The sequence below is a fragment of the Cucumis sativus genome, chromosome 4 (assembly GCF_000004075.3).
Source record: "Cucumis sativus cultivar 9930 chromosome 4, Cucumber_9930_V3, whole genome shotgun sequence".
Taxonomy (NCBI): domain Eukaryota; kingdom Viridiplantae; phylum Streptophyta; class Magnoliopsida; order Cucurbitales; family Cucurbitaceae; genus Cucumis; species Cucumis sativus.
Window position 1 is genome coordinate 23,908,645 of NC_026658.2, and position 20,074 is coordinate 23,928,718.

General features: G+C 33.7%; 4 protein-coding genes across 5 annotated transcripts; 3 read left to right on the forward strand and 1 right to left on the reverse strand.

Annotated features, from left to right (window-relative positions):
• The first annotated feature begins 1,938 nt into the window (after positions 1-1,938).
• LOC101219881 (probable ubiquitin-conjugating enzyme E2 25) lies at positions 1,939-7,301 on the forward strand. 2 transcript variants are annotated; one of them, XM_004141315.3, is made up of 8 exons: positions 1,941-2,144; positions 3,361-3,486; positions 4,382-4,897; positions 5,027-5,467; positions 5,550-5,613; positions 5,762-5,901; positions 5,997-6,308; positions 6,671-7,301. In XM_004141315.3, exons 1-8 carry the CDS (start codon positions 2,106-2,108, stop codon positions 6,971-6,973), a joined length of 1,941 nt encoding a protein of 646 aa, XP_004141363.1. In that variant the 5' UTR covers positions 1,941-2,105; the 3' UTR covers positions 6,974-7,301. The 2 variants fall into 2 exon arrangements, with proteins under 2 accessions (XP_011654074.1, XP_004141363.1); XM_011655772.2 differs by having other exon boundaries at positions 1,939-2,144; positions 4,382-5,467.
• A 1,028-nt stretch (positions 7,302-8,329) lies between these two features.
• LOC101206284 (translation initiation factor IF-1, chloroplastic) lies at positions 8,330-9,129 on the forward strand. Its single transcript, XM_011655774.2, has one exon. It carries the CDS (start codon positions 8,424-8,426, stop codon positions 8,850-8,852), a length of 429 nt encoding a protein of 142 aa, XP_011654076.1. The 5' UTR covers positions 8,330-8,423; the 3' UTR covers positions 8,853-9,129.
• A 3,381-nt stretch (positions 9,130-12,510) lies between these two features.
• On the reverse strand, positions 12,511-12,990 carry LOC116403441 (RING-H2 finger protein ATL39-like). The gene has a single exon (XM_031884589.1). It carries the CDS (start codon positions 12,988-12,990, stop codon positions 12,511-12,513), a length of 480 nt encoding a protein of 159 aa, XP_031740449.1.
• A 790-nt stretch (positions 12,991-13,780) lies between these two features.
• On the forward strand, positions 13,781-19,751 carry LOC101206043 (terminal nucleotidyltransferase 4B). The gene is made up of 13 exons (XM_004141176.3): positions 13,781-14,276; positions 14,688-14,800; positions 14,895-14,951; positions 15,928-16,023; positions 16,118-16,188; positions 16,400-16,442; positions 16,731-16,811; positions 16,934-16,993; positions 17,277-17,327; positions 17,734-17,831; positions 17,951-17,999; positions 18,637-18,681; positions 18,772-19,751. Exons 1-13 carry the CDS (start codon positions 13,892-13,894, stop codon positions 19,255-19,257), a joined length of 1,635 nt encoding a protein of 544 aa, XP_004141224.1. The 5' UTR covers positions 13,781-13,891; the 3' UTR covers positions 19,258-19,751.
• The last annotated feature ends 323 nt before the right edge of the window (positions 19,752-20,074 follow it).

Consider the following 20,074-nt stretch of genomic DNA (forward strand, 5'->3'; position numbering starts at 1 on the left):
GCATTCTTTTCTTTTTTTTTCTATATTTTTTCTCCTTTACACTATTTGATAAAACCATCTGTATTTATTTAAATACGAATTTACAATTCAAAATTTAAAAACTAGAATGTTATATTTAACTATGGTGATTAATGTGAGGCTTAATTCAATCTATCAAACGCTCTACGATTCGTTAGGTTTTTTTCTCTCTATAATTTATTAAAAAAATTAACCATTTGTAGTTTCAATACTTTTTTTAAAAAAATACTTATTTTCAAAGTTGTTAGGTTTTCACATATTTCATAATTTATATTCCAAAGTTGGATATAAAATTATAAAATTGTTACCAACAAACTTTAAGGATTTACTTAGATGTAACTTCTAAGTTTTTTCTTTTTGTATCGTTTTGAATTGAAAAAGAAGTTAGAAAAAATACAAACTTATATGAATATAGTTTCTTACAAATTACATAAATAATAATTACACACCATTTATAACATAAATCATGTCAAAGTGACTATATCAATGTGTTATGGTTTTGATTGATTCAATTTCTCTCTTCTGGCTGTATTTTTCAATTTTTGTAATACGATCTGTATAAATCCAAAACTTATTAAGAAGCAATTAGTTTGTGAGATATAAAATTGAATTTTCTCTAAAATCTACTTTTAATTGTGTCTAAAATAATTAAGTCTATACATTATAAAAATTTAAGAAATTCAAAAGTCCTAAGAGTAAATATAGAATTTGGTTGTAAAATTGTGGTTGTTTTCGAGTATATAAAAACAACTCCGCTTTATTTATAAAACATAGCAAAAATATTATTGAAAGATAATAACACTTTAATATATTCGAAAAATAGTTCTATTAACATTTAAAACAATACGTTTTAAAATATAGCAAACTAAGTAACTTCTTTATGAATATAGCAAGTTTGGTTCGTGATTCTTTTTTATTTAAAAAAGAATATAAAGGAAATAATTAAAAAGTCTTGGACATACTTGATTTTGAAAACGTTTATAAAAATTAACACTTGAAATAGCTCATTTTCAAAAAAACAAAAAATCATCATTTTCTTTATTTTTTAAATTTTGTTTTAAAAAATTATAAACATAGAATAGAATACACTATTGTATTTAACACAAATTTTGCATTCATAATTCATAATTTTAAATTGAAAGTAAACCTGCTACAAGAAAAAGAAGAATTGTTTTTTTGTTTTCTACTAATTTTTTTGTTTTGCAAAATCGATTTTAAATTACAAATGAAAGGAATAGATCGAGATATAGCCGTCTATATAAAAGGGAAGATTAATTAAAACAAGTTTATTTATATTTGAGGTAACAGAATATTTAAACCACATTTTTCTACATCAACAACATACTACAGGTAAGTTGATTTATTTTCCTTTGTTTCCTGTATGTATTATGGAAAATGGAAAATGGAAAATGGAAAAGCGTACTGTCTTTTTGATTATTTGACACATTATAAATGATTTGTTTTTAATAGTTGATTAGTGGGAAGTGCTTAAATTTAAGATTGGATTGTGCATGTGTTTGGATGAATTTTATTTATTTATTTGAAAACTTGGATGAGTCCTTATTGTGTTTAGATTTTGTATTTAGATCACTAACTAAAATTAAATGAAGATGTTGTTGTTGTTGTTGGTGTGTCTCGGCCTCTTTCTGGCTACCCAATCACCAATCATCATGGAATTGGAAGCAAACGGACAATGAATGAATCAAAGTGTGTATACCCATCTAACAAGGCAAGCCGCCATTTTTATCCAACTCGGGCCACAGCCAAGCTTCTCCCTTCCTTTATAATTCAATATTTATAGCCTCTGCTTTTCCATTTCTCTTTTAGCCGAAGCCGATTCTCAAATGGAGCCGCCATTCCCCAACAATTCTTCCAAGAAACCCAAGTCTTCCATTTTCTCTCTCACTTTTATTTTTATATACTTCTTCTCACTTCTCCCTATTCTTTTTTACTTCTTATTTCCTTCTTTGTCTCTTCCTATTCTTCTTCTCTAAATCATCCGATTGTTGTTTTTTTCTCGCTATGTCATCAGGAAACGAGAACTATCATCTGGTTCCGCTTCTGGGTTTGTGAAATCCCACCACCCGATGATCAGACGCTCTTCCAAAATGCTAAAAAACAAAGGGGTATAACTATAATTTTGGTTTCTATCTCTCTATTTCTATGTGTGATTGTTTTGTTTTTGTTCAACACTTTCCGCTTGATCCATGTTTATGGTTTGATCATCGAGTGTGATGTACCTCATTTTTGTATCACTTTTTTGGGTTGAGTCAATTTCAAACTTTTTCCAACTTTTGCTACTGGCCCACTACGGATGATTGAAATTTATGAGTTGGGTATTGTTTTTTTTTTTTTTAGTGTAGTGTTTGTGAAATCTTGTTTGGAAATTCGGGAATTACGATCGTGTTTTATGTCTGGAAGGTGTTTGTTGAACTGGAGTTAGCGCTGCAGTTTTCATGCCACATTGTGTTGTCTTTAAATTGATTTTCTTCCATTTAGTATCGTTGCATGATTGGATAGTTATCAATTCTGTGAACTGAGTGGAAGTGACGCTTGATTGTTGCTTTATATTGTAGTTTTCTCTTATTTAGAGCACTAACTGGTCTTGAATTATTAGAAGCCAATTATGAGAGACATCTAGCGTATTGAAAACTCTTAAAAGTCTATTTCGATTGTGCTTTGGTCAGATGAAAGTCATCAGCAAAGTGATATTTCTTGCTGTTGTTGTTAGCTCTCATATTTTTCATATTCTAATTCTTTTTCACTTACATTCACTGACACAGAAAGGGAAAAGATCCAAATTTTATAATGTGATGGTTGCATTTGAATTGGAATTCTTTCGATGAGTGAAAAATTGACCATAATATTAGAGTGACAGGGAGTGAAGTGTCAGTCAATAAGTAGCGCTGAAAAAGAAATTGTATGAGATTGAGCAATGGTATTGTTTTGCACCAGTAAATAATCTTCTATGCCAGTGCCCAATGTGTTTATACAAAATAAACTTTAGATTTGTATGGTTTTATTCTTGTCTATAACTAAATATATCTTGTGTGTTATTCTGATGCTCTTTTGACATCTTGCATTGTCTGGACATTCATCTGGTTAGCTATGCTGCTGGAAGAAGGCATGCCCTGCAATGCCCCCTTTTGTTTCATACTTTCATCTTTTCTTCTTTCGTTTTTTCTACTCATGATCTATTTCCGAAAATAAAACTTCTCTTTTTTCTACTCATGCCACTGCATTTTATACACATAATTTAGATTGATCACCTTGGTTGTTCAATGAAGGATTGAAGCACAAAACTACCCATTCTGATATCTTTATTTGTTCTTCCCCTTCTAGGTTATTTCACTCGATGTGATTGATGTAGACAAAGATGAAGCTTCCGATGCCATGTTTATTCACCAGAAGTTTGATGCAAATGACAAAGGAAAGGGTATATATCACCATGGTGATCATCAATTGAAGGTTCGTTATCACAGTATTTGTTCATTGCTTGTTTGGTGTCTTCTTTCACATCTGTTTTCCACTTTTCTTTTCTTATGGAAACAGAGGAAATGTGATTTACTTTAAGATGTTACAAAGAAATGAAAGGATATGGCATCCTCATGTAAAGTACGAGATACAATATCACCTACTGTATATACTAGCAAAAAACCAATGTCTAAAGATTAATTATTTCTGAAACAATTACCCTGCAACTTCAGCCCTTTTTAAATACCGTCTACTTCTTCTAACCTAATTATTCAATAAATTATATAAACCACACCTTGCCACTTGCCAGAATGTTACTTTTTTTTCCTCTTTTTTCTCCCCAAATAACATTAAATACTTGCTTTCGAAGATCTATTTACAAAATGTGTGATCCAGTGTCTTGTTAAGGTCAAGCTTATTGACATGTTACGTTTTTGAAATCTGTATTCACATTTTTTTCTTTTTAAAAGAACCACTTGCCTTGTTCTTTTTAGAAAAAACTATAGGTGAAGTAAATTAGTATAAAACAACAATAAACTACAATCGCCTACACATGTTTTTATTATAGTTTGATCCAAAATATGAGAATTTTATTTTTCCCTAATGGCTCTAAAACAATCTGAAGCCCATATTTGGTTTTGATGATCAAACCCTATGAACAGAAGAGTTCCAACAAATTTTTTATAACTTTTGACCTAATTCACTTTTTTTAAAAACATACTCAAGGTATAAGCACCGAAACCATGCTTTAGTTGAAGTTTAACGACACTTTCTTTGATAATTAGGAGTTGTTGAAGATGTAAGTTTTGTAAATTGAAACAGACATGGTATGCTTGCGATACCTGTTCTAATTATTCATAATTATAGCTAAAGTTTTTACTTTGTTCAGAAAACATTGGGTAGCCATTCATTTAATCCAGATGTGGAAATCCTAGAGAGTACAAATGAAGTTGAATCTAATTTTCCCTCAGCATCACATAATTTGATTGACCTAGACAATCCTTGCTCTTATTCATCAAATGAAGATGACGACTGGCTAGGAATTGATGAATTCATGGATGTGGATGCATATTCAGCTTTGCAAGCCCATTTTGATCATATGGATATTCCTCCTGATATTGAAGCACCAATACCTTGGATGACTCAGGATCAAAATGGAAACAAGACCAACATCGAAACTAGCAGAACCTCATGGTCAACATTAGCAAAACCTCAAAGCGTACCAGGTTCTGTTAATCATCTAGGAAAATCAACTACTCAAGTTCAGGTGAAGGAAGTTTCAAATGGCCTACACTTGCCAGCTGACATTAATGTTCTGAATCATCTCCATTCTTTTGGTTCGTTTCCTCCACAAGATATTCAACCAAATAAAAAACCAGCTGCATCTCGCAGGGACAAACATGAGGTTAGTCACTTAAATTCTTTACTTGGTATATATGCAGCTAAATCCAGATGGTTTTTGGATCCTTTTAAGCATAAAAAGAAGCTACATGGTTCAAATAACATTTCTATTAACTCGTCGGATGCAATGAAGCTCCATAATGGAGGTGAGACATCTGATGCATCTTACAGTGTAAAGAAGCAAGTCACTTCACATGGTATGCCCCATCCAAACTTTCCTGAATCTGTGGACTTCATTGAATATCTGGGAGCTGGACATTCCATGCCTCAGTGGCCGGAATATGCAAAAACGAAAACCAAGGAGCCATTTTTCCCCCCTCATATGGCCTCAGGTTTTTATGGGTCATTTAATCCTTTTGTTCCTCCTACCCTTGGAGAAGTTGTTGACGTGCCATGGGTTCAGGGTTCCACCCAAAATCTTCCAAATATTGCTCCAAATGACTCAATCAGCGAAGCAATTCCACCTGCAGACAAGGATAAATTCTTGGGGAATTTTGAGAACTTTAAACAATTTGATACTATTGACGATCATTCTGACCATCACTATGCTAGCAAAGGTTCTAGCTTGAACCAGGTATAAGTCTTGAAAAATTATTCTTTTGTTTATGAATACTTTTATTTATTTCAGGAGGTTTTAGACATTCTCTTGTTGCCAGGCATCAAAGAAATGGACAAAGAAAATTCAAGACGATTGGAAGATCCTGCAGAATGATTTACCTGGTAGGTTTCCCTTTTCTTTTCCTCCATTTTGAACATATTGTAGATTCATTTTAACATAAGCTCTGAAAGATTTAGCTGTAGGAAATGTCAAGCTTTTGAATAAACGGTAATTGACTTCACTTTTATCCTTTTGAATTCTATACCACAGAAACTATATTTGTTAGAGTATATGAGTCAAGAATGGATCTTATGAGGGCTGTCATCATTGGAGCACAGGGTACTCCATACCATGATGGATTATTTTTCTTTGACATATTTTTCCCTCCTCGTTATCCAGACCTACCACCAGTATGTGTATATGTTCATAATTTTTGGTGTTTATTCTATAGTTATTACTATACTGTGCTTGGATTTTCTGACAGACAATGTTCTCTTAAATGCAGCAAGTTTATTACCACTCTAAGGGCCTTCGACTCAACCCGAACTTGTATAATTGTGGGAAAGTATGTCTAAGTCTGCTTAACACCTGGCGTGGCAATGGAAATGAGAATTGGGTTCCTGGCATGTCAACTATGCTTCAAGTTCTTGTCTCTATCCAAGGATTGATCTTGAATACGAAACCCTACTTTAATGAGCCAGGGTATGCATATCAAAGTGGATCGGAGGCAGGTGAAAATAGATCTCACATGTATAATGAGGAGACTTACATCCTATCCATTAAAACCATGTTGTTTAACATCAGGAGACCACCAAAGGTATGGTTCTAGACATCTTTTCCTGTTTGGGGCCTTTTAGTAGGTTGAATACAATATCAAGAGATGGTATTATCTTAGAACTGAAGGATAAGATGTACAACCTATTAAAACAGATCTTGTTTAGTGAGGTCCAGGTGGGATTATATTAATAACTAAGATTGTAAATTTTAGCATTCGAGTAGGATGCTTAATAAGAGAATAGCCTTGTCATTACTTAGGAGGTAGATTGGGACGTGCAAATATCAAAACCGAGTTTGTTAAATGTATTTAGTTGTAATGTTTTATCAAGTGTATGCTTATTTAAATGATGTTCATGACCCTTGTTGTTGAATAAATTAAGACTAGAATAACTTCTGCTGCAGCATTTTGAGGACTTTGTTAGGGGACATTTTTACCAAAGGGCTCATGATATTCTGGTGGCCTGCAAAGCATATATCAATGGTGCTCAGGTGGGATCTCTAGTTGAAGGCGGGGTTCAAGATCTCGAGCTGAGCGACAAGAGCTGCTCGGACAGTTTTAAGCAATCTGTGACCCATCTTTTGAGTCAGCTTGTTGCGGCTTTTAAGGGAATTGGAGTCAGTGACTGCGACAAGTACCTGCAAATGCTATCGCCAACCGTTCCAAACACAAGAAAGCGACCAAGTAGACCAGTAAAGCTCAAGTAGAATAGAAAGGGTTGGAAGGCGATGGTGTCGGGAAGTTGGTTTTTGGTATAGATTTTGAACATGTTGACGTCTAACTGAAACAAACTTGAGATTTGTTAACTGTCCAAGGTAGTTTAGAAGGTTAGCGTTTAGAGCAATCATAGTAGAGCTTGCTTGCTTCCCTATGTCTATAATTTTTCTCATAATGAACACATATGATCTCTAATTGTGTACATAGTCTCTATATGCACCAGAGGATAATGTCTTTCCATTTCAACACGGACAGTGGTATACTATGTAACTTATTTTCTTCCTCTCAAGGTAATAATGACGCTTTTTGGTTTTCAAATCATGTTTGTTTACTTTTATTGTTGTTGCTGTATTCTTTTTTGAGTTAATTTAAGCTTCATTTTGTTTATTTTTTTTGGTATTTTAATATTAAGCCAACTTTTCTCTCAATTTCTTGGGATGATTCTACTACTATTTTTTAGTTTAACAAATATTTGAAAACTTGAACCCAAGGAGGATTATTATTGAGTTGGTTAGATTTTGAAAGAAATATGTTTTATTCAATACATCATTTTTATCTATCATTATTACTTGTAAAAATTAAGCATTTGAACATGTCACTGTGGTATAAAGTATAAACCAATATAAATGATAAACAATGATGCCTCAAGATTGAGAATAAATTTCTAGTTGATAATTTATTTCTCATCCTTATCTCAAATTTTAAATATGAATTTATAGGAACACAAACTGAACCAGTCCAAACAACAACAAATTTAAATATTTTGAGTTCTGATATCATCAGTTGAATCCTCGAAAGTTGGTAATTGCAATCATAATTTCGAACCTCCAATTATAAAATTTGAGCCTTCAAATTTATCAAGTATTAATATAGATTCTCAAACTTACTGTTCTTGTAAAAAATATACTCTAAACGATAAAAATTAAACTCTCAAACTTGTACAATCGTTACATCCTCTTAGTTGTCTAGTTTAGCTATGTGTTGTTGGTATTTGAGACATTGAAAGTCAGGTTATGAAGTTTGAAGTTAGAAAATATATATTTATAAAATTTAGAGAACAAAGATAGGATGAATTATCGGTAAACGTAAAAAAGAGAGGAAGAAAGAAGTAAATATAAAAAAATTCAATATTTATATAATCTGTTGATAACAAATTTTAGAATAATTATGGAGTAAGTACGGTGTATTTTAAATTTTAAGAAAATGTTGTTAAACTAATTGCTATATTTAGCAGCATTATGATATTGGGCCGGATGGAGGCCAGTTGAAGGTCCAAGTTGAAGTGAAGCCCAAATTTAAGTAAAAACACAAACGAACAAATTTCCTTTAAATAAGAATAAATAAAGAAAAAAAAGCGTAGGCCTATCCCCTTCTCCATCGTAGTTTCTTTGGCGCTCCCTCAGTCAGCCAAAATCTTTGAAGACTGAATTTGGAGCAAAAATGTCTAGCACAAATCTCCTACAGTTCCCTCTCCTTCAATCCCACTTCCGCCCACCGTCCACTCTCCTTTTTCCCGCCGTCAAATCCCATCTCTCCCTCGCCTCAATCTCCTTTCCCACCTCCCAATTCCTTCATACCCCTTCTCATGCTTCTCCTGCCTTCGTTCTCATGGCCAAGTCCCCCAAAAACGACACCTCCGAGCAGAAATTGAGCCATGAAGGCTCCGTCGTCGAGTCTCTTCCCAATGGGATGTTCAGGGTTCGGTTGGATAATCAAGACCTCATTCTAGGCTACATATCCGGTAAGATTCGGAAGAATTTTGTTCGTATTTTGCCTGGTGATAGGGTTAGGGTTGAGGTTAGTCGTTATGATTCTACCAAAGGTCGAATTGTTTATAGAATGCGTAGTACTAAAGATTCATCTTCATGAATACTAGTTTTGGATTATCATTATTATTATTATTTGCCTTTAATGTGTTGATTTTGTGACATATTGTGTACATTGATCCCTCTTTTTTTGGCCTTTTTTAGAATGTAAAATGACAAACATTTAGTTTATTTGAGCTCCTTTGTTTTAGTGATTTGTATTTGTGGATGAATCACTTGGAGTATTAGAGCTTGTGAATTTTTGTCTTGTCTTGTAATTGTTTTATACTAAAGAAAGAGGAGTTTCTAAATGATATTGACTTTTCACTTGTTGGGATCTCTACCTATCATTTTTAAGTTCACAAGTGAGGCGAAGTATTGACGTTGTTGAATTTATCGTAACCTGTCGATTTAAGCTTTTGGATTGATGGGTGTTTTTAAATTTATTTTGCTTCAAAGGTTGCAGTTTTGAACCATGCAGTATCTTCTATACAAGCCTGACTTTCCACTCTTTTCAGAGTTTTGGTTTTTCTTGTATATTGGGGTTAGTGAATTACGTTTATATATACTTAAGCTCATCTCATAGAACAATTTTTTTGACTTCAAGTTGGTTAATGAAGTTTAAGAAACGAATTAGTTTCTATGTGAGTTTCTACTAATATATTGTTATATAAACTGACCTTTGCAAACATCAATGGTTTTTCTGATTTTGAACTTGAAGTACGATTCATTTTATTACTTGCGCCAGGCTTCATTTTGTTCTTAGAAACGTTTCTACTAATATGTCATTTGTATTTGTCAGGCCTAAAAAGATAGGTTATTATAATAGCTTGTGTTTGAGGTTTAGATTATTTTAGTATAGTTTAATAAGAAAATAGTAAACCCTATAACAAAGAATAAAAAACAATGAATGTAGTAGTGAATGATGGTGTTTTGAAATAATGTTGACTGTAGCAAATCATGGGAATCATGGGAGTACGAAATAATATTTACTCTAATAAGGAGATGATTATTACAGGCTTAAATAGTTTTTGTCTCAAATAACCTCATATTCTCCAGCACTTTTGTTATAAAAAGAACCTAGAGCTCATGATTTTGTATTAATAAGTCCTGTTAGATTAATATTGATTTCATCTCAATTATACAAGTATTCCCGTTTATATCTATTGTGAGCTCCCCCATCTTTTCAGCCCGGGCCTCTTCCTTAACTACATAAACTGTTTATTTTTGTACTTATTATCTTGGGTATAATTTGTGCTTAAATCTACCTGATTGCATGCTTGACTCTGAAGGATGTGAAGGCACTAAGAACAGGGGATAACTATTACTTAAAACTCAATAGTATTTCATATAACTTTTTTTTTAATGGAATAGCAAAAGTGAGGTATGAAGATAAAAATGCTACTTGTTAGTGTATTATATATACAGGGAGTTAGTCATCCTTGTACTGGATGTTGTATGGTATTGCTGGCGATGATCAAAAGGCAGAACTTGAACCTTTCTTAGGTTATTCTATTCAATATTTTACCATTATGTCATAATTTGAAGGATCTAAAAGAAAATCCTATTTTGGTATTTATTTCAATCTTTTAAAGTTGTATTTTAGTATTATTATTTATTGAGAATTGGAGTAGAAAAATAACATAACCCTAGTTAAAGATCTCGTTTATGAACTATTTTGTTTTTGTTTTTAAAAATTAAATGATAACTAAAAAAATGTAGTTTTTGGAATTTGACATTTGGTTAATAATTCAACCATTATATTTAATCAGGAATATGCAAATTATTGTAAAAAAAGAAAAAAAAATTTAAAACATAAATAAAAGATGAAATTGTTATCAAATACGTTAAAAAAAGTTAGTACTAAAGTAGGTATTTTAAAGCAAGGTCTATGGCACTCAATTAAAGTTTTAAAATATTCATATCAAAGTCAAATAAATTTACGAGTTTATAAACTAAAATAAAACTATAACCTATATAACAGAACATACCATGAGAATCTAAAATAATGGTGTCTAAAATAAATTAAAGGGATGTTTTTAAATATAATAAAATAAATTAAAATAACATCCCATGAGAATCTAAAATAAACTAAATGGATGTTTTCAAATATAATAAAATAAATTAAAATATTTATCATAGTAAAATTTTATAGTTCATCCATGTTGAAGCATATCAATATCTATGTATTAATGTTTAACATAATATAAAATTTTGTTATATTTTATAAATATTTTGAAAATTTGTTATTTTTTACAATTTCTAAAATTAAATATAATAAAAGTTTATTTAAATAATTAAAAAAGATATTTTATTGGAATGTGATAAGTGCTAGATTCAATTTATCAAGATTTAAATGTAACTTTATGGAGTTTAACAAAGAAGCTCTTCATTCCCTATAACTAAATAAGTAACAATTATTTTCATTTAATAATTAAGATCAAGTTGACCATTTATCAAATCTTTTAATATACTAAATAAACCACAACGGGTTAAAAATTACTTTTGAATAATACAAATTTAAGTGTTAACAAAAAGCTAATGAAATTACAAATTTCTAATAATAACACCAAGTGTCGAAAATCTTCAACAATCAATTGACAATGACACGTGTAATATCAATTTCTTGGATTGCTGTAAATTTCAATATCATATCTATGTAATACAATTATATCTCAACCATTTAAGAAAATCACTTTTTAAAAAGTGCTCTAAATGGTAAAACAGCTAAAAGTGAAAATATTGTAATATCAGAGAGTTCTAATTTTGGACTGCCGTCCCATAACCCTAAAACCCTAAACCCTCTTCTTCATTGGCCGCTCTATAAATACCCATTTCTTTTCCCTTCCCCTCTAAATTATTCTCCTCTACGGGTCTCTCTCCCTTCTCTTCGTTTCTTCAACCTCCTGCAATGGCTTCCAGGTTGATTCTCAAGGACATCAAAGCCCCTCTCCGATTCCTTCTCCGCAATCCAGCTTCATCCGCTCCTTCTGCACAAGCCATCCAAAATCTCCTCCTCCCAATTCCAAGGCAATCTCCACCCGTAGTCCTCCCCCAGGTTTGTACTCGCGATCGGCCGCAACTATCTGGGGTTCTCAATTCTATTGTTGATGGCGGATTTAGGATCGAGGTCAGAGGGCAGCAGAAGCTGATGCATGACGACGACGACAATATGGAGGTCGATAGTGATTCCGAAACCGAGTTCTCTGATGAGGACGATGAATGTTATGACACCGAAGATATGGAGCCTCAAGATGATGATGATGATGATGATGAGACTTGAATTGATATGTTTGATTGTTGCTGTTTGAATTTCAATTTGGTTTCATATAATCATCGTTTGGTTTCGATATATCCGTGAAATTGGAAATTCCATATCCAAATTGTTGATTTTGAGTTTGAATGCAACTTTGATCATGGGTGTTCGTTTTTTTTTTTTTCCTAAGAACTTTTGAGTTCACTATATCCGAAGTTTAAATACCATTTTGATCGTTTGTGTTCATTTTTGTGTAAGAAAATTTTAGTTTTTCATGTACTATTGCCAATGGATTCCTATTTTAATACACCCGAAAAGTATATATCTTTTTATAATTTGACCTGAAAATCAGTCTATGTAGATGAAACTGGGAACATTGAAATTTTACAATATATGTACAATTCTCTAATCAACGTACAATCCATGAGAAAGAAAAAAGAAATGAGAGGAAGAAGAAGAAATTAATCTAAGCTGCAACACAATTACGGCAGATGGGGCACGTAAATTTCTTGCTAAACCAAACATCAATACACTCCGAATGAAAAAAATGATTACACTCCGGCAACGCCTGACAATTTTCTCCGATCAAAAACTCCTCCAAACATATCGCGCATTCCTCCTCACTCCTCCTCCTCACCATTTTCTCGCTCCCAAACCTCACAGTCGGTGGCAACGGCAACTTCTCCGCCCGCTTCAACCTCCGCTCCTCCGCCATTGCCGCCTCCACGTCCTCACCGCCTCCTCCGTTTCGCCGGACGTCGAGGAACCACTGGAGGAAGCCGCTGAGGACGTGGAAGAGGAAGAGGAAGAAGAGGATTATGGAGAAGGAGAAGATAATGGAGGTTCGAATGTCTAGCGTTACGGTGTAGTGGAGGACTGGAGGAGATGGAGATTCAGGGACCATGGTTTCCATGGGGAATAGAAGTGTGAGTAATGGATCTCCCATTGTTGTGAAGCTTTTTAAGTTTCTTTGTAGAGGCTATGGAGGATGGTGAAGAAGATGGTGGAGAAGGAGAATAGAGGAATTAGAGATTTGGAGATGGTCAGTTTATAAAGCGTTTCCCTAAAAGAAGTGTTTGGAATTTCTCAACCAATCATATCTAAATAGTTTTAAAAACAAATTGATTGGATAATTTCTAAATAAGTTTACTATTTACATCATTTAATGTCGATAAGATTATTCCTCTTTTGGGTTAGTTGTCATCTTAATCCATCCATTCTTCTTACTCTGAGTTCATACTTTCTGCCCAAATTTCATTACAAGCTTAATAATGTATAATCTACAAAAGTCTAAATCTAATATTATTATCATGTTGTTGTGAAAATTTTAAATGGTAATTAACTTTGTATGTATGATAGCAGAAATTTGTATCTTTTCAAATTTATTATTTTGTTAACATTAACTAAATTGGAATGACTTTATTTAGATAAAACTATATCATAAATATAAAACGTTTGTAATTGTTGAACTTCACCACTTCATCAAACAAATTTTGGCTGGGAAAGAACTGTAACTTTTTAAAATATATTTTATAATTAACGTCATCTTATAAATTTTGGGAAAAAAAAACTACATTTTAATTGTTGACACATTAACTATATAATTTTTACATTATTATTAGAGATTTTTCAAAAATAGGAAAAAGAAAAAGTAGTAAATATTTTATGAATTTGTGTGGATAATTTTTAGTTTTAATAATAAAAGTGACAATTAGTTTCTAAATGGGAATCGGTAACGGTGGAAGAGAACTCAAAATCAAAGGGACTGCTAAAAGCCCTAAAAATCAAAATTTTCTAAAACCCTTACCTTTGCATATCTCCTACTCGTCGCCCTTCAATTCAATTCAATGGAGGCAGAGGAGGCTGTTCAACACTATCTTTACGATACCCTAAGCCCACTTTCCTTCTCCGCCATCACAACCACCACAACCGGGGACCAACTGTCGTCGCCCGATGTTGACCTTGAGCCCTACTCTGTTTTCCGCAACGAGATCTCTCTCTCCACCCCCGACTGTGCTCCGGCTGAGACTGCAGCAACCGAGTTTTTTGCCCTTGATGTAGCTGCCGACAAGGGGGAAGAAAATTCGGGGATTTGTTCTTCTCCTTTGCCTGTTACTTCGGCTTTGGAAACTGAGCCTAGGACGCCGGAGTGTGAGGATCAGTCGAGGCTTGAAAGTGGGTGGTTCCGTGGCAATAGTGGACTCAAGAGTCCTATGCTACAGTTGCATAAAGGTAATTGAATTTGTGTTAACTGTGTTTCTCCGACTGTTCTACGTGCTATCCGAAGTGGTTTCGATGTAGAAGTTTATTTCAAACGGTTTCTCACGTAGCTGAATTATCTCCTTGACGATTAGAACGTGGGTCTGTATTTTTGTTTTATTTTAACTTTTCATTGTTTTCAATGGACCGGCGATTAACTACCTCGGCAGTCTCTTGTTTGGTTATTGGGCTTCCTGGTTCTAAAAACTGTCCTTAATTGTTTCTTTATCATGCACATTGCCGATTCTTTTACTTAAACTTGGTGAAACATACTTGGTAACTATTGAACTTGGAACAATCAAGCCATGTCATTGTTTCAGATCACTCCATAAAATATTCTAATATTGTTTATATCATTAAATTCATAACTTTGTTTATATGCAGAAATAGTTGATTTTTGTGAGTTTCTATCTCCAACTGAAGAAGAACGCGTTGCACGTGATAGTGCAGTAGAAAGGGTTTTTAGTGTTGTCAAACATATATGGCCTCACTGTAAGGTATGATTGGTCCCTGCTCTAATCTTGTGGCCTCTGTTCGTGCCTAAGAGAACAGCATTATGTATTTATTTATTTATTCTTCTGGTTTTTCTAGGTTGAAGTTTTTGGATCGTTTCAGACAGGGCTTTATCTTCCAACCAGTGACATTGATGTGAGTTTCCGGATCCATGTATTAACATGTTTCATGATTTTCAACTCTTATTAGAAGATGCTATACTACTATCTGTGTGTGTTGGTGGTTGGTATTGGTACTCATTGGAGCATTGGAAAGAAATTACCGTGAGAGAAGAGTAGGGGAGAGTAATTTTCTTGATATGTTTCAGAGTGGTCTGTGGTGTTGGGAAGGGAATCTGCCCTAGAATACCAATATTACATTCAAGTCACTGACAAGGTTGATCCGTAATAGAGTTAAGACTAAAATCAGAGCCAGCTGCATGGTTATATGGTGTATTTGGGAGCAATTCTATTTCATTTCTTTTCTTCATCATGCTTCTTCTTCTTTGAGTGTTAAGTACAACAACTATTTCTATGACACTGGCTATAAAAAAGGTAAGAAATATGGAATATGTAGTTCGGGTACATTGCATACAAACAGTTGGTGGGTGATGACAAATTTAATATAATATCCAACACTCCCCCTCACTTGTGGACATGAAATATCAAGAAATATCCAACAAGTGGAAGCCAAAATATTAATGGGGAAAGAAACAAATAAATGCACGGGCTTGAATATAGGATCTTCTTGGACCAGCTGCCTGCTTTGATACTATCTTAAATCACTGATTGACCCAAAAGCTTAAGTTGGTGGGTGGTTGACTAATTTAATATAATATCTAAGAGTTAGTCCTGAAGTCAATGTGAATCTTTGATAGTTTGGTCTTCATCGTACATTTGTCTAGACTACTACATTTGACTCTGAAATTTAGGATCTACGATTTCATCTTTAGTGGAATGATGAAAACTTTTGTATGTAATTGGACCATCCTCTTCTTATTTTTCTCTTTTCTATGGATTGACTAGAAAAAATAATTATCATATGGAACTAAGTGGTATGTCTTATTGGATACAAACTAATTTTTACATCATCAGTAAATTCTTGATTCTAATTTTTAATTATTTTTTTGTAGGTTGTTATTCTGGGTTCAGGCATCCCAAAACCACAACTTGGTTTGCAAGCTCTTTCCAGGGCTTTATCGCAAAAGGGAATAGCAAAAAAGATTCAGGTATCTTTTAGTGATATTTTTTGTTTTGGTCATGGTTTGATCAGGATCTTCATTGACTTTACTCTCCAAATCTCCTATGTTATCATTTGAGCAGGTTATTGGAAAGGCTCGTGTGCCAATAATTAAGTTTATTGAAAAGCAAAGTGGCATATCTTTTGATATAAGGTATAATGTTAATTTTTTGAATTACTATTGAAATTTACGAATTTGTTTAAAGAAAAAGAGAGATCTTGCTGCAAAGTAAAATAAAATGTGTACTTAAAACAAGATTTGCTTAAGAAAACATTAAGAAAATTCTGTAGTTCCCCCTCTTCCCAGAAAAATACAGCTGCTGAAAGTGATTAAGAGAATTAACATCTTATCTCTTGCTCAACAGTTTTGACGTGCAGAATGGACCAAAGGCTGCTGATTTTATAAAGGTGTGTTGCTGTACTCCCTTAAAATTATGGAATTTGATTGCACGTGATTAAATAAGTTTGGGCTTGAATACTCAAATTAAATCTTTACTTTCAATTTTCTTATTGTTTGATTGATTTTCTTTTTGAATTATATCCTCGTAGAAAAGTGGGATGGAATATGCATCCGTATAGTTGATTAGAATCTTGGATTGGAATATTTTGCACAAAAACGAATGTTCACTTCCCTATTGTTCAACGGCTTTGAAACGTATGGTTTATCTCTTATTGCTAATGCTTTTCTGCTTGCAGGGTGCAGTCAGCAAGTGGCCTCCTCTGCGTCCTTTGTGTTTGATCTTAAAAGTGTTTTTGCAGCAGAGAGAACTGAATGAGGTCTGTTTTTGCTGTGGTTTGCGGATTGGAACTCTTATTGTAGTTATCATATGGTGTGTATTAGTCCATCCGTTACCTTGAATTTTTTTGTGTCTAATTCAAGTTTCCTGTAAGGTGTGCAGGTATATTCTGGTGGACTAGGTTCGTATGCACTTCTTACCATGCTTATGGCAATGTTGCAGGTTAGTATATATTAGCCTCACATTCTGACTTTATAGGTCATTTTTTTCTACCACAGAACATACGTAACATCTTTTGTCCTTAAATGAAAAAAATCAGAGTAGAAATTAGGTGAAGTGAGAAATATGTTTGCCGATCTTTCTTCAGAATACTGTTATCATCTTACAGGAAGAGCATTTGGTGTAACAATAATAAGCCACATTCGTTCAGTGATAGTTTACAGTCAGCCATTTTCCTTTTAATCTTATCTGATCATATTCTTTAATTTTCTTTCAATTATTGTAGAGTATCAATGTGCCGCCCTCTTCTCTTGAACACAATCTTGGAGTCCTTTTGGTATGTTTTTCAATTTCTCTTTCTGAAGTACCCACTTGCATTTATTGTGAAATGTATTTACACAGAGGTGAAATAGTGCGATAATTGTTTTATTTTCTGAGTTTCAATAGTTTAGCTATTGCTGCGATTAGTATTATTGGTATATATCCTTTTAGCCAGCTACTATCCCATTCATCATATATCAATTTATAGAAGTTAGCCACTAAGACTACTCTTTTCTTCTTTTTTAATTACCCTTCTACTGGTAGGGTACTTCTTCCTGTCTTCAGTCTTTCCTTTGCAATATATTCTTTTTTTTCTTTTCTGCATACTTAGGGAGAGATTGTGCTCTAGTATCTGCATCTTTTCCTAAACTGAAGAGGAGAAGGATTCCTTTATTTTATATTATCTTAATTTTGGAAAACAGGTACATTTCTTTGATTTTTATGGTCGCAAATTGAATACATCTGATGTTGGTGTATCGTGCAATGCGGGAGGCATTTTTTTCTCGAAGAGTTACAGAGGGTAAAACATATAAAAAATAATATGATGAATTAACAGTCCATTCTCATTTTTAGTCATCACATTTCACTTGCTATATTTGGCCTCTCCCTGAGTTATTATTTTATTTGGCACCATTGCAGATTCATGACCAAAGGACGCCCATGTCTTCTTTCCATTGAGGATCCTCAGGTTTATTTTCTAGTTCCAACATACTACCAGTCAGGTTGAATGGGCAGTTTGTGTACTATTATTGTAGAATATAGCATCTCAACTCCCTTCTATTGCAGTTTAACTTGTGGACCAAAGGATTTCTAATCTGCTGAGCTATATGTAAATATTTGGAATTTTAGATACCTAGATTTAGATAGGGCTAAGGGTAGTTAGTCACATAAGGCAGTTAGATGGTTATAAATAGGAAGTTGGGGAAGGAAGAAAGGGGGGGAGATTTTGGTGAGATATTGGGCTGCAACATTCCTTGAAAGAGAGGAAGGGCAGAGGGTTAGGGTTCTTTTACTTGTTTGCTATTTTACTTCTTTTTTATTGTAATTTCTGTTTGAGATATTAATAAAATAGAAACACTATATCAGTGTTCTATCATAGGTCTTAGAGAATTTACAAATGAACATTGTCTTTAGTTTCTCAGCCTCAATATGAATTGCATGTTGAATGCATCTTCAGATTGTTTTGATTTTTCTTTTAATCTTTAAATTGATAAGTTAACCATTGAGCATTCCTTGCATTAAGTAATGTAGAAGGCTTGGAGATATTGTTCTCCAGTTTCTTCTTGTCAGTTCTTTCTCTGATGTGATTTATTGATATTTTCCAGGCGCCTGATAATGACATCGGCAAGAATTCTTTCAATTACTTCCAGGTTTGTTTACCAATGATGTGTTTCTACAGTCTGTTACGCCCCACTCCGTCTTTGTTTCTGATATCTATAACTTATCTCTCATGGTCACAGATAAGATCTGCATTTGCAATGGCCTATTCAATCTTGACAAATGTCAAGACCGTTCTCGGGCTAGGTCCAAACCGGAGTATTCTTGGAACAATAATCAGACCTGATCCGGTCTTGCTGAAACGAAAAGGTGGCAGACATGGAGAAGTGACCTTTAATTCTTTACTGCCTGGAGCAGGAGAACCTGTACAACAACCAGAGTATGGGGATGATCAAGAGATGCTGTGTAATTGGCAGTTTGGTGATGAGGAGCCATTGCCTCGAGGGAACGATACACCTGAAAATGTTGGTACACCTTCCTCTAAAAAACAGAGAAAAACTCGCGAGAAGTCCCGAAAGAAGGAAAAAGAAAGCCATTCGAGTAAGCGCAGGCATGAAGACAATGGATCCAGAAAAGAGCAGAGTTCAAAAAAGAAACGATTGAGACAGAATGACAGTGATGCCAATGGTTTGTGGAATGCTGGCAGAAGGTCTATTTGGAGTCGATAATCCATGCAGGGTCTGACCAGTCCATCGAACTTGTGATCTCCACAAGATTGATCATTTTTGGATTGACTAACACTTGGCTCAAACTTGTACGGCAGGGTAAATTCTCAACTAACAGTATTACTACAGGAAAGAGATATTTATGCTGGCCATCTGCAGCTGATGAGATGGTCTCTGCGACTGTTGTTGGAGCTTGTACGTTTAGACACAATACTCAACCTGGAGGTGGAGTGGCCTTGTTCGGGTAAAATTTTTGACAATATTCATTTATGATCATTCAATATTTTATCATTCCTAGTGTCTGTTTTCGTTTCATATGTATCTCTAGAAGTATAAAGAAATCAGTGATTTGTTATGTATCCTCTAGTGATAGTAATAAATCATTCTTACTCCATTTTGTTCAAAGACATGGAAAAACTACCATGTATTGTAAGGTCAATCAAGTGTTTACGAGGCTAATCAAAATGAGTCTGCCCACTTAGCCATGTTCAATGCCATTGAATCTCTCATTGCTTCCCTCCACTTTTATAAGCCACAGGGAAGTTTTCTGCATTATTGTAGCATGGAGTTTTTTTAAATACCTTGTATTGAAGTTGGACCTGTAAATTATATAGAATACCCCCAAGCTTTGGGTAGGTTTCAGTATTGGAATCTGAAAATCTGAATCAGGACAAAAGGGCTAACAAAAGCATAACAGATGGTTAGTTTTTGCAAGGAAAGAAGCATAAGATACATCATATTTTATATAAAAAAAGGTTGGATTGTTTCTTTTCCAAAACACTAGAAATGGAAAAGAATGGTGAGACATGGAATAGAAATA

Excerpts from the sequence above, each read along its gene's own strand:
- LOC116403441 (XM_031884589.1), bottom strand. The coding sequence starts at position 12,990 with ATGGGAGATCCATTACTCACACTTCTATTCCCCATGGAAACCATGGTC.
- LOC101219881 (XM_011655772.2), top strand. The coding sequence starts at position 2,106 with ATGATCAGACGCTCTTCCAAAATGCTAAAAAACAAAGGG. Across the intron at positions 5,614-5,761 it reads CCTGCAGAATGATTTACCTG|AAACTATATTTGTTAGAGTA; the intron begins GTAGGTTTCCCT and ends TCTATACCACAG. Across the intron at positions 6,309-6,670 it reads ACATCAGGAGACCACCAAAG|CATTTTGAGGACTTTGTTAG; the intron begins GTATGGTTCTAG and ends CTTCTGCTGCAG.
- LOC101206043 (XM_004141176.3), top strand. The coding sequence starts at position 13,892 with ATGGAGGCAGAGGAGGCTGTTCAACACTATCTTTACGATACCCTAAGC. Across the intron at positions 18,000-18,636 it reads TTTCCATTGAGGATCCTCAG|GCGCCTGATAATGACATCGG; the intron begins GTTTATTTTCTA and ends GATATTTTCCAG. Across the intron at positions 18,682-18,771 it reads ATTCTTTCAATTACTTCCAG|ATAAGATCTGCATTTGCAAT; the intron begins GTTTGTTTACCA and ends TCATGGTCACAG.
- LOC101206284 (XM_011655774.2), top strand. The coding sequence starts at position 8,424 with ATGTCTAGCACAAATCTCCTACAGTTCCCTCTCCTTCAATCCCACTTC.